General features: G+C 31.6%; 1 protein-coding gene across 1 annotated transcript; it reads right to left on the bottom strand.

The window, feature by feature from the left end:
* Positions 1–7,781: 7,781 nt before the first annotated feature.
* Positions 7,782–14,086, bottom strand: LOC120090121 (immune-associated nucleotide-binding protein 1-like). Its single transcript, XM_039047634.1, has 2 exons — positions 13,837–14,086; positions 7,782–8,832 (listed from the first exon to the last, which is right to left on the bottom strand). The coding sequence occupies exons 1-2, from the start codon at positions 14,027–14,029 to the stop codon at positions 8,135–8,137; spliced, it is 891 nt and encodes a 296-aa protein (XP_038903562.1). The 5' UTR covers positions 14,030–14,086; the 3' UTR covers positions 7,782–8,134.
* Positions 14,087–14,515: the final 429 nt, after the last annotated feature.

Raw genomic sequence — 14,515 nt, 5'->3', positions numbered from 1 at the left:
TACGGAATTGATTAGCTTCGTCTAAAGAGTTTAGCTAGCTAATCTTTGATCGTTGGAGCCCATGATCTATAGGTCCATTAGGTCCCCTACTAGCTCATATGGAATAAACTTAGAGCAGTATGATAGAATAATTTTGAATTGTTCAAATTAGGTAGAGAGAGAGAAACCGACAAGTATATATTGATATAGTGGTCGGATCTTTTTTAGCTTAAGAATACAGCTTAAATATTTAAATGTGATTTAAATATCAAGAATATGAATATGTTCATTAACATTCGTTAATTAACGGGTCATTCCACTAAAGTCCCGTAGTTGCACTCCCCTCACTATAGATATATTTATGTCCATTTGATATAACCATGATGAGTAATTCTTCACAAGTTGTTCGTAATCTCGGCTGGGTCATAAAAACCGTTTTACCCCTAAGACTACATCTTGTTCCTTAAGTTCCACTGATCCTCTAATGAACAATTGGTTTAAGGTCCAACCTATAAACCGAATCCCTCTTGTACCAAAGAGAGGGTGGGGCCCTTTGTTCAAGACCTGGATTCAGTACTAAAGGGAACAACCTATCTACTATCCCTATAACGGGTAGGAGTGAATTCCGTCTTGCACCCTATGTTCCCAGCTATCCACCCGATCTTACCCCTGAAATGGGAGGCTTATTGAGCCAGCGATATTGAGTTGCCCTCACCTATGTAGATCTAATAATAATTTTGAATGAATAGGAGTTCATAGTTAGCTCAGGATTAAGATTAAGTTACCTAGGTCATCAATTAACGAAATATCCAGTTTTGTACATAAAACGACATTTAGAACGTAAAAAGTAACTATTTCATGGTTCAGTCTTATGTAAACTCTTTACATAGGATACCCTCACTCACATATCTCTATATGAACGATTCAGGATCACATCGTTTATACTATCTACAAAGTGGGTCGCATCCATAGTGTCCCCAGAATAAGGCGCCCCACCTTAGTCATATACTATAGACCATTTTGACTATATATTTGAACTTGATCCATATTTATGTCACTACATAAAGTTCAAATTACATTAAATAGCCTCGGAACCTTAGTTTATTGGATTCAAGATTACAATTTCAATAACAACTTTATCGAAAAACAAAACAGAATATATTTATTAATTTACAAACTACGAGTTTTAGGACATAAAATCCAACACAAGCATCATATGATAATTCATTAGATTGAAGAATCTTCTGGCTCTTTAATGAATGTCCATTTGAATTCTCAATAATTATTCTCATCATTATAGATCCTAGATGGCCCAATCGATCATACCAAATTGTAAATATGTCTAGATTCATGAACTTCAGATTCATTGTTGCATATCTTTCAATTACTCATATATGAGTATAATATAATCCAGAAGAGAAAGCAGACAAATCTTCCAATATACGTTTTTCATTTGAGACAATGGATATGATATATAGATATTCCACATTATTCTTGGATATGATATATAGATATTCCACATTATTCTTACTATCAGTCTCAATATGATAATCATTGCAACGTATATCTTTAAAACTTAGAAGATTTCTCTTTGATTGACTAGAGAACAATGCATTGTCAATTGTAAATTTTGTTCCTCTAGGGAAAATAATATTTGCTTTTCCAAAACCTTCGATCAGGTTTGTAGAACCTGATATCGTATTGTTTTGTTCTTCCAGTATTGTCAGTTTGAAAATATATTTTTTACTTGTAAGTGTTGTATGTGTAGTTGCACTGTTTGCCAAACATAGATTTTTTTTTGCTTATTTTTTAAATACCCAACATATGAAAATGATCCATGTTTCTTCATTAAAAGAAAATAATTACAATAAGAAAAACAACTCTTAAAATATACAAAAATCACTAAAAAAAAACAGGATGATAGGTTTAATAAAAACAACAACATTAAGTCTAGATATTCTCAAAGTCAAAAGAAACATTTGATGTTCCACCAACTGTATCAATCTTCTCTTTAGGAGATTCAAAGAAGCCCGCCACATCCAAATTTGTCATATGGGATGGGTCAAATGTAAACTCCAAATCCTACATTCTCTACATAAGTATGTTTAGCCATGGGAATATTATGTTAAATAAGTAATTAGTGAAATTTATGGTTTAATACAGGGAAGTAAGGGGAAAGAAGAGAAGAAGAAGGAAGAAAAGAAGAAAAGAGGTACAAAGAAGTTAGGTTAAGAAAAGGAAAAAAAAAGATTAATTAATTAAACTTAAATTAAGTCTTCCTGGCCGACAACACTAAACCCATTAGTGTGCGAGATGGCGGTCAATGATTTCATGCATGAGAAGGCAGTCGGTTGAATAAAAAGAAATAAGTTTAAAGACTCGATTTAGGCAATTGATTCATGTGATCTAAGTGAAATTAATGTCATTTGAAAGCTGGAAGAGTCTAGTTTTTGGAGGTAGGGCTGCTGGAGAAACAGGAAGAAGGTTAAAAAGTGAAGAAATTGTAGAAGGGCCAAGTTCTTAGATTAATTGGGGCTAGCGGTAAATATTGGAACCTCCAAGCCAAACCACGAATAATTTAGGGCTGAAATTTTCAAGTAGGATAGTTAACTAAATTCTAAACAAGTTTATAGAAGGAAGTTTCTTGAGATGAATTCTATATTTCGAGTTATAAATTTTTGAAGTTGAAAGAGGAATTTGTTGCATAAGCAGACAGCTGGTTGGGAAGATCAAGCAAGCAGCTCAACCGAGGGAGCGAGAGTGAGACAAGGATTGTGTAAATCTCACTGGTCACTCAAATCTCGCTGATTTTCTGCTTAGTCTCGCTAAATTTTGTGAAGATCTCGCTAGTAATGATCTCCTTGGTGTTGGTCTTGCTAGTGATGATCTCACTAGTGACGATCTCGCTAGTGTTGGTCGCGCTAGTGATGATCCCGCTAGTAAAGGTCTCGCTAGTAAGAAAACTATTTGAAGCATCTTGATGGGAATTCTAAGGAATCTAACAAGGAATTATGTTGTTTCGGGCCAAGAGGAGCTAGGAGAAGCCTACAAACCATTAAGAGCCCAGACGAATAGTGAATGACTAAAATAAACTTAATGTTTTCAATGTTTTGTTCATAAAAGACCATGCAATTTCAATGATGTTTGGTGATAAGTTTATACGTCTTCAAGCAACCAAGTTTTATGAATTGCATAGCATTTCTTCTCCAGCATGTGTATGTTTTATCGCATGCTAAGGTTATATGTTGATTCATTACAAAAGCTAAGTATCTATGATGTAGCATGCATTTTTAAGGTAAACGCTATGTTTCTACAAATGCTATGCTAAAGGCTATGATTAAATGATTCTTAATGTATATGTTATTTTCTTAAGCATGATATGTTTAGTAATCCGAATACTGAAGGTATAGAAGGTATCCAAAAAGTACCTAAGGTGTTGACGGTACTTAGAAACTCCACGTGCATGTAGGTAGTTCTGAATGAGAGGCCGAAGTATGGGTCTCTTAGCCGGATACAGACTTTGGGAGCTAGAGCAATGTATGCTCATTCTCAACTAAGGTTTAACGAGATTTATTGATGATCAATGAGTTTTCCTTCATAAAGCATTAGATTATGATAATGTTTAGGTTTAATCAGAAGTTTCTTGAAACATTTTACAATATGTTTATATGTTTATAATAATGTGAATCGTGGCATAATATGATTTCAATAGTCACTCACTGGGCAACTAGCTTACAATTTTCCTATGTTTTTCTTTTCCCAGGTAGCGGTCAGATTTCTCAAGGTTGATCCTCCTGCTGTTTGCCACTAAAGGACCCGGCTAGTTAAAAGAATTTAGGTTAATGGTCTATAATAATGCACATGTTGTGAGGGGAGTCAGGGTATTGTTAGTAAAGTTTGGGCCCAACTATGAATATTTTATCTCCAGATGTTGTGATATGGTTTGTTAAGCATGTGATTGTATGGAAGTTAATGTTGAGCCTTCCTGATGTGGGCCAATTATATGTTTATCAGGTTGGCACTAAAGGATTTAAGTAAGTAAGTAAAGGGAGTAAGTGCTGGCGATAAAGCTAATAACTGCTACCGTCCCATCTTCTTACAGGTTAAGAGGGTAATCGTGGGAAAAGGTGTGACATCAAATATGTCATTATCCTGGTATGTAAAATTTGCTTTCACATTTTTCTCCTTTTCATTCAGAGAGGCTTAATAGAGGTTAACTAAGTATTTTGACATACGACAGGTACTTGAGCAATGCCCATGTGAAACCCAGACTTCAATTTCCCTACTTAAGCATGTGATTAAGGGAATTAACTAAGTATAAGTTAAATCCTATGTAAAGAGAATGGAAATTTCTAAGTGTTGGAAGAGATTTTCCTTGAGTAGCTTTGAGTTGAGCCTTAACTAGTGAAAATTTGGCTGTGTAAAGTCAAAAGAAGTCATGCGTGGGGTGATAGGAAACATCAAGGCATGAGATGAGGCTAAGCATTGAAGCCAAAGACAACCATGCGTTGAGGTATGGACGCATGTTGACCAAGGCGTTGGAAAGAGGTATTGTCAAAAGTTGTCATGCATAGAGGCTGCATGAGCGAGAGCGAGAGAAGCTTGAGTGCAAGACACTGAATGGACGATCGTATAGCTACAAGCGGGCGTTGAATGATACGCTAGACAATTGTGTAGCTATAGGCAGCGCTAAATGATGTGAAGTGTTGCACTAAATGATAGAGCTACACGATAGGCGATGGCACTAAACGATCAACACACGCGCTAGACAATACACATAGAAGATAGACAATAGCATTATATGATAGCGCTAAACGATGAGTACAGACACTAAACGATGTATTAGGTGCGTACGTTGAGCGATAGGCAAAACACTGGACGATGGGCGTTGCGCGATAGATGCAGACGCTGGGCTAGGGTGCTACACGATAAGCAGACGCGCTAGACGATGGGTGTGATGCGTTAGACGATAGGTGTCAATGCTACACGATGGAGCTAAACGATAGGTGTAGAAGCTATGTGACAGGCTATACGTTGAACGATGAGTGTTAATGAGATCGTTATCAGTGAGAGATACGCGATAGCAAGATCGTTGAGAGGGAGATCGTTGAGAGCAAGATATAACTAAACAATTGAGCTGCACGATAGGGCATAAGTGTTATACGGTGAGACGTAGGCACTAGACGATTGGCAACAGCGAGAGGGCTAGATGCTGTCTCTTATACACATCTAGATGTGTATAAGAGACAGGGGCTAGATGATGCACGACAGCGAGAAGGCTGAATGTTAAGCAACAACAAGAGATTCATTAGATGATGGGGCTGTGATGAAGTGCAAAAGCTACACGATGGATTAGACGATGGGCCATGTGATTAAGCGGTGTTGAGGCTTGCGTTACATAAGGCTGATGAGTTCACCTGGACAAATGGCTATATCGAGAGGAGGTTGAGCTTGAGTTAGTAGGAGCTAGACGAATAGAGTTTCATGAAAAGAAGTCTTATGCATGAGGAAGATAACTCAAATAGGTGTGTGACATAGAAGTAGGTGAATGGCAAGGAAGAAGGTGGTGGCAAAGCATGGTGCAAACACTCCAAAGTAGGAGGCTTTTTGCGTTGAGGCTTAGTAAAGATGAGAATGATCGATTCTTTTGGCCTATAAATATCACCACAAGATGTATCTTCAGTTCATAACCCAAAATCCTTTTCAAACATTTTAGAGAATGTTTGTAGAAGGAACTATCTCGCAATAAGACTTGTAACTATGAGTAACCTAAGCTTTAAGTTGAATCTGGAATTTATGATTTAAAAGAGGAGCCCGAGGAAAGCAAGGAACTTCTAGAAAGGAAGGTTCCTACTCGACCAAGGTGAGTGGTAATTTCCTTTAAGTCTTAAGCATATCTTTTAGAGTATATGTATATGCTTATGTTATGAATGAGTAATTAGCATGAGAATGAGATTATATGATCGGGATGGTCAAGGGGTCAATAGACCTAGTTCCTGAGCCCCAAGTGGAATGTCGTGGGATGGTCAGAGGACCGAGAGGTCTAGTTCCTGAGCTTGTGGGAGGAACTTTGTATGGGATGGTCAGAGGGCCGGCAGGCCTAGCTTGTGAGCCCATAAGCGGGGATCTATGTGCACATAGAAGATAAAGGAAACATAAGGAACACAAGAGAGTAAGTGTTTATGATTAGTATCAGTTTAACTATCTACCATGTGTGTAGATAGAGTTTGAAATCAGACTCATTCAAAGCTGAGGTTTGAGTATTAACTGTATATATGATATGCTTGTTATTGTATGAGTTGAAATAGACTTTAGAAGTTGCTTACCACTTACTGAGCTTTGTGAAGCTCATTCTTTTCTTTTCATGTTTTTCTTCCTAGGTAGTGAAAGGTGAGGAGTTCCAGGGTGCTACTAAGGTCAAGGTCTACCATAGCCATAGTCACACTTCCGGGGTTTTAGAGTTATTGGTGTAAACTCTGTAGTTAAGTCTTGGAGTTGAAACATTACACTGTTGTGATAAAATGAGCTTAAAAACAATTAGTTGTTGTTTATTTCTTTGACTTAAAGTTTACTGAGAGTAAAGAGATTCAGATAGGCAGTAGGTATCACAAAAGAGTGGTATCTGCGGTCCTTCACGCCTCCCCCCGAGCTCAAGAGGTGGGCTCGGGGCAGGGTGTGACAGCCCAGTCATTTCACATCGGAAGCATTTATTTTCAACACTCTTTGAACTTTTATCTCATGAAGCTTTTCCTTTGTGATCATCATTTTGCATAGTTCTTTTGAAATTGGAATGATTAGAGCGATCACCATGAAAATAATAACTATTTCTTCTTCTACCACGGTCATGACCTCAACCACGACCTCGACTACAATTATTCATTCACAACTTCCCTGAAGTGAATGTTGTTCCGATTGTTCAAGATTCATGATTTTTCATCAATAACTCGTTATTTTGTTCGACCACAAAAAGACATGATATTAATTCAGAATATTGTTTAAAACCTTTCTTTGGATATTGTTGCTGCAGGAGCATATTCGAGACATGAAATGAAGAAAATGTCTTCTCTAAGATATCAGAATCAATAATTTTCTCTCCACATAATAACAATTTCGAACTGATTTTAAATCACTTGGAGTTGTAATCATTTATTGATTTGAAATCTTATAGCCTCAAGTGCATCCACTCATAACGAGATTTAGGAAGAATAACAACTTTTTTGATGATCATACCTCTCTTCAAATTTTTCCATAAGATACGGGGATCTTTTATTGTAAGATACTCCATTTTCAATCCTTCGTGAATATGATGACAAAGGAAAATCATAGTTCTTGTTTTGTCCTGACTGGATGTTGTATTTTCTTCTTTAATAGTCTCCCCAAGATTTATAGCATCTATGTGGATTTCGGCATCAAGTACCCATGACAAATAGTTATTGCCGTTAGTATTAAGGGCGAAAAATTCTAATTTTGTGAGATTTGTCATGGCAGCACTATCATAAAATATTGTACTTATGTTATAAATTTAATAGATATAGAATATGCAAAAAATATATAAATAAATAAATTTATTAATTATAACGAAGAGGAAAAAACCAACATATGTTTAGGACCTATCTTTAGCGGGAAAAAAGATAGGAGCTTATGCTGATAACAGGTAGTGAATTTGAGGAGTACATCGGCAACACGAATGGTAATAAAAATATAATATTAAAATAAATATAACATAATAAAATAAATAAATATTAAAATAAATAAAACATAATATATAAATAAAATAAAATAACAAAATGAGAAACAAGAAATCTCAAATTTCTCCACTTTCTCCAATTTATATAGAATTTGTCCAATGTGTGTGTGATTTTAAGATCCACAAAATGCCACTATTTATAGGCAAAGTGGCGAGTAGGATGTGGACTTATATGGACGCCAAACATGAATAATTACAACGCACGTGGATAACATGAAGAGTGACACATGACTTTTGGGACACTAAGCAATGAACATCTATTTATTATTATAATATTCATAATACTTTTTATTTTCTTCGTATATTTATTCAACCATTATTACCACATATATTATGTGATAATATACACACAATTATATATAATTTTTTCATGTGGTTACATAAATTTATTATCATAATAATATGTAGTTAGACAATAGTACAAATATATTCGATTTTAGGTGGAGCTCGAGGTGGCCTTCTTGCTAGCACTTCTTGTTGATGTTGTTGTAGCTCTAGCAACTGTACCTGCAAATCAGTGAGTCTTTGAATATCATTCCCATATTGTTTTTGCATCTCTTGATATTTCTCTTCCGCTTTACGCCTTGCTTCTCTTTCTTCTTCTATTTGCTTCTCAAGTGTGCGTTTTATTTCTTCCGCCTTGTCCTCAAACTTGTTAGCAAGAAACAAGCTATGTGTAAATGCTTGTCCTCCATTTTGGTCCATCACTTCTTTCACTAAATCTAAAAGCTTATTCACTTGTTCATTCTTCTTGCTTCCGCTGCTGGTCTTGTTGTCAAAAAGTACATACCGTCCCTTGCAAGCGGCTAGGATATCCTTTAAGGCCACAGGACAGCCAAGCAAGTAATCGTCGAAGGTGCCGCCTTCATCGTCGTCATCATCGTCATCGAATTCGTCGCCTCCAGTGAAGACTACAACACCATAATTTACAATCGTAGATCCGAATAAATTTTGCAAGGTTTTGAGGGTGGCTTCTTCTTCTTGAGTGAATCGGTTTTTCGCTGAGAAAACCAACAGAACAGCATGAATGCCTTCCCTTACTAATTCCAAACATTTCACTATTTCCCTCGTGACGTGTTCTGTTCCGTGGGATAAGTCGAATAGACCTATACAATTTTTTCCAATACATGCATTAGATTGAGAGCTGATCAATGTCAATAAGATTTTGTTATTCTGATTTTTTTGTTTGTTTGTTTAGGTCTTGCTTTATGATGTTTTTTCCGTTTTTTATTTTGAAAAATGTGTTTGTTTCCCATATTTTTCTTTACCTTGGTCTCATCTTTATTAAATAAACACTTTATCTATTAATTTGACTTAGAATTTAGAAAAATTTTCATAGATAGAAAAAATGTCAAACTATTAACAGAAATAAAAAAATATATATATTGATAGACTTCTATTAACGTCTATCACATAGTATCAATGACAAGCTTCTATCAGCTTCTATTACCGATAGACACCGATAGACTTCTATCAACCTCTATCAAAGAAGATCAAATTTCGCTATTTTGTGTAAATAGTTTCTTTTATTTTCTAGAGATTTTCAAAAATAGAAAAATAAAGAAAACTATTTCACAAAATCTAGTAATAATAATCAGTTTGTTTTTGCCAGTTTTGGAGGCAACCAAGATCCAAATCAAACCAATCGATTTTATAAAAAATGATCCAAACCTATGTCCAATAAACAACAAATCAATGGATTGGTTTCTATTTTGTTCGGCTTATTATCAATTTGGTTCTCATTTTTGGCATTTTCTCTTTTCTTCTAATTTTTTATATTTATTTATACTTTTGTTTTGAATTGGTCCTTTTTGCTAATTTTAAATTAAAATTGAGTATTTTTTTTCTATAAATTGAAATTATACATGTTTTCTTGGTACTTTTTTCTCCATAATAATTGGTCTTTTCTTAAACAACAAATATATAAGCACCATAATAATTAAAATACTAAAACATAGCTAAGGATATGTATATAACCTCGGTTTGATTTGGTTTTGATTGGTTTTTCGAATAAAATTAAATCTGAACCAATACTTTTTTGTTTTCTCCAAATATAAACCAAGATGGCCAATTTTAACTAAAAACCAAACAAAACTAAAGGATAGGCTTGAGTTGGATTTTTTTTTTTTTTTTTTCGGTTTTTCGTTGCATTCCAAAAATCTGTTACATTCCCTATTCCATATTTATTTATTCTCACATCTATTCTAAAATTTTAATTGATTCAATTTATTATAACAACTATTTTTTTAAAAATTATTAAACAATTCAGATTAATAGTTGTAATTTAAATCATATATATTTTGAAATAATTATATTATCATAAATTATAAATTAATACTAATATAAAATATAATTGAAAGTATAATCTACTAAATTTAGTATTAATTTATGAAACACAACAACTAGTTTTTTCTAATTTAAATTTAAAGTTTATTAAACATTATTTTACTTTTGAACTAATTTTTCTAAGAGGACAAGTTTTCTGGGTTTGGAAAAGTGCGGATTGAGTCTTGAATTTTAATCCCTTTTGGATTGAGTCTTTTTAGTAATTCTGTAAAAAAATGTGCTTTTATATATTAAATAAACAATATTATAACTATTTTATAAAGTTTCCTTAAATTTTTAATGGATAGTAATTCAGATTCACGATTTACTATACAATCATAGCCGAAGGACCATGGACCTTTCAATATATGACAATTGTAGGTTGAGACATCGTGAGAGGAAGATACTAATTTTTCTATAGGAAAAATATTTCTTTTAATTTAGTCCTTAAATTTTAAAATGTTACAATTTTATCATGTTTGAATTTGTTAGAATGTGATCCATAGTCTTTTAGATTTACACTTTTAATTTTGATTTTTCACTAAATACTCACTTTTAGTTTTTGACGTTAATGTCTATTAATTAACTTATTTTAAAGGGTAATTGCAATTGGTAGCATTTTTTGGAATAATAACTAACTGTATAACATCATTTTAAATTACAAATATAGCAAAGTCTATCCGTGATAGACTTCTATCAGTTATAAAATCCTACCAATAATATGGTCTATCACCGATAAACTATCTAAATTTTGTCATATTTGTAATTTTTTTATATTATGATTATATCTATTGATACTTTGGATCTAATTATTATATTTGTAACTGTCCTTTTTTTAAATGAAAAAACTGTTGAAAATATTTACAAATAATAGCAAAATATCACAGTCTATCTACGATAGACCGCGATAGACTATTATCTGTATCTATCTAGACACAAATAGTAGTCTATCATGGTCTGTCGTAAATATACAATGAAATTTTACTATATTTATAAGTATTTTAGTTCATTTTTCTATATTTTGAAAAGATAAGTTTTTTTCTATATTTTGAAAACATCCCTATAAAATGAAATTTTATAATTAATTCTAATAAGGGTGAAAAATAGCAAAATTTAATTAATTATAATTATTATAATTTTATTAAATTAACCCATAGATATTTGATACTAAACAACGGAAGCAAGAAATAAATAATAAAAAAAATCCAGCTTAAAAATATATGACATAAAACTTAGGAATCAAATTAAAATAAAATTCAAACCACAAGGGTAAAATTGTAATGTTTTGAAATATAGGTATTAAATTGAAATCAAATTTAAAAAGTAAAATAAGTGTAACATTTTAAAACTCAATTTTTTTTTTCCTTTCCTTTTCTATATTTTCAAATCAAAAAATGCGTCGTTGCTCCATTTTTTGTATTCTTTTTTTAGGAAAAGTACTTGTAACTATAAGTTGGGCATATTTTTTTCGAAAAAAAAAAGCATATTTTGTCTCGTTATCCCTTTTTCGATCACAATTTTCAGCACGGTATGATACTCGAAAGAAAAGAACATGAAGTAATAACTTTTGATTAATGTGATTATGTTCTATTTAGAATCCATGTTAATTCTAAAAAGAATATTAATAATACACGTTAATTAGAATTTTTAAGATTAAATAAAAAATGCCATCAACTTTATCTTTTGTGTCAAGAATGTCTATAAAATTTCCGAAGTTTCAATAATACTCTTAAACTTTAAAAAATGGTTCAAAAATACCCTTGCTATTAGTTTTGGATGGAAACAATTAAAGTTTTGTTTAGAAAAATACCTTTAAACTTTCACAAATTTAAAAAATGTGTAAAACTTAATAAAAGTTCAAAAATACCTCTACCATTAGTATTTGAATAGAAACCCTTAATTTCTCGTGAGAAAACTAACTTTAAAAATTAAAATAAAAAGTTAAAAAAATGCCCCTTCAGTTAATATGGTGATTAACTTGTCCGAGGTTCTAAGTTCGAAACTAACCAACTTTAAGATAAATTATGTAGATATCCTCATCTTTTCATATAGATACTCCCATACTTCTCTTAGTTTTCCAATTCTTAGCTTACACCAATTTTCTCAACAATCAAAATAAAAACCGAAATTTTAAATTAAAACACAAAATCCCACAAAATTTCACAAAATTCCAAAATCAAAATCTCCTCTCAAAATATACCAAAACAATAAATAGTCAAATAAAAATAGTATTTGACTATTAACACACATAAAACTAGTATAGTACAATTTTGTTAAAATATGCAAATCTTAAAAACATTTGGTGCTTTATTTATTATCATTCTTCTTATTATATTCATATACCTTAATTAAAGTGTACAATTTTATTTATTATTTTATTTTAAATAAACAAGTGTCAAATAGTTAACAAAAAGGGGAGTAATAGTGTATTGAAGAAGGGAGGGAAGAAAAATATGGAAAATAGAGAGGTAGGATGGTATCAACGGTATCTGTTCATATAGCAAAAAAGGTATTTTTTTAACTTTTTTTTTAATTAAAGGATATTTTTGAAAATTTTGAAAGTTTAGGGATATTTTGTTACAAAACTTTAATGATTTCCATTCAAACTAATGGAAAGGGTATTTTTGAACTCTTTTGGAAGTTTTAAGGCAGGTTTTTTAATTTTTGAAACTTCAAATGCATTTTACACACAAAGTGTAAAGTTCAAGAATATTCTTTTATAATAACCAATTTTTTAAGTAATGACTAAAAGATAAAAATAAAATTTTATGAAAGTACATAGGTCAAAATAATAAAACTTAGAATTTATGTGTAAAAAAAAACAATTTAAAAGTACCAAAGAAATAGTATTTGGCTATTAACACACATATAACTATTATTGTACAATTTGGTTAAAATATGCAAATCTTAAAATCATGTGGTGCTTTATTTATTATATTTCTTCTTATTATAGTTCATATACTTTAATTAAAGTGTGTAATTTTATTTATTTATTTATTTTAAGATAAACAAATGTCAAATAGTTAATAAAAAGGAGAGTAATAGTGTATTGAAAAAGAGAGGGGAGAAAAAGATGGAAAATAGAGAGGTAGGACAGTATTAACAGTTTCTGTTCATATAACAGAAAGGGTACTTTTTCTTAATTTTTTTTTCTTTTTTAGTTTAAGGGTATTTTTGAAACTTTTTAATGTTCAAGGGTATTTTGGAACAAAACTTTAACGTTTTCCATCCAAACTAACGGTTAGGAAATTTTTTTTTAACTCATTTTGAAAATTTAAGGGCAGTTCTTTTAACTTTTGAAATTTTATAAACATTTTAGATACAAAGTGTAAAGTTCAGAAACATTTTTTTTATAATTTAGCCAATTATTTAAGCAATGATTAAAAGATAAAAATAAAATTTTATGAAAGTACATAGATCAAAATAATAAAACTTAGAATTTATGTGTAAAAAAAAAATTTAAAAGCACCAAATAAATCAAACTTTGAAAATATATTCAAGTCATGTTATTCTCAAATATAAGAAAAGCGAACCAATTTATTTACAAATATAGCAGATATCACTCTATCAATGATAGACATTGATTGATAATAGTAGTCTATCACAAATACACAGTGATCGTTGATAATAGTCTATAAATGTCAGTCATTGATAGACAATAAAATTTTGTTATATTTGAAATATTTAAAAATGAGAGAAAAATATTTTTGATAAAATAATTGAGTTGGCTACACAAAAATAAATGCGTAATGTATTGAATGATTAATAAGTTGCTTATTTCTTACCGGGAGTATCTATGACATTTATTACTTGTCCATCTGACCGTTCGCATGTTTTCATCTCGGAAGTACTTGTAATGCCCGTAGAACTTCTCTTTGACTTGAATAACTTCTTTCCAAGAATACTATTTCCAGTTGCACTTTTTCCATTTCCAGTACGCCCCATTAACACCATAGTTAGGGGATAAAGGTCTGCCATTTAAATTAATATTTAATATGAACAACCTAAGATAGACTTCAAAACCTAAATTAGATGATGTTGTGGTAAATAAAATATAATGTTCTCCCTTTTATACAACCATAAAACTTACTTGTCACTGTCGCTTTTATGACTAAATTAAAATGCAAGCCAAACCTAAGCTATCTAAGTATAAATTCTAAGCTTAGGCAAGGGAAAAGCTAAATAAAGTGAATTGGATATGTAATTAACGAATCTCTCTAAAGAAAAGGGGAAAGAAAGGAATCATCCACCGTACAATATAGAACAATTAGAATTCAAATCACAAAAGAATCCTCCACCGTTCAATATAGAACAGATAGAATTCAAATCACAAAAGGGTTCTTCTGGGTTAGTCATATAGTTGCTGAATTGATTATTATAGTTTTGGGTTTTAATAATGTGTTTGGAGTGGAAACTATTTTAATCTATAGCTGCTAAATTTGTTATTGTAGTCTTTATATTATA

This window comes from Benincasa hispida, chromosome 11 (assembly GCF_009727055.1).
Source record: "Benincasa hispida cultivar B227 chromosome 11, ASM972705v1, whole genome shotgun sequence".
NCBI classification, from domain to species: domain Eukaryota; kingdom Viridiplantae; phylum Streptophyta; class Magnoliopsida; order Cucurbitales; family Cucurbitaceae; genus Benincasa; species Benincasa hispida.
Note: the sequence above shows the minus strand (reverse complement) of the source record. Positions and strands in the feature narration are given on the sequence as shown.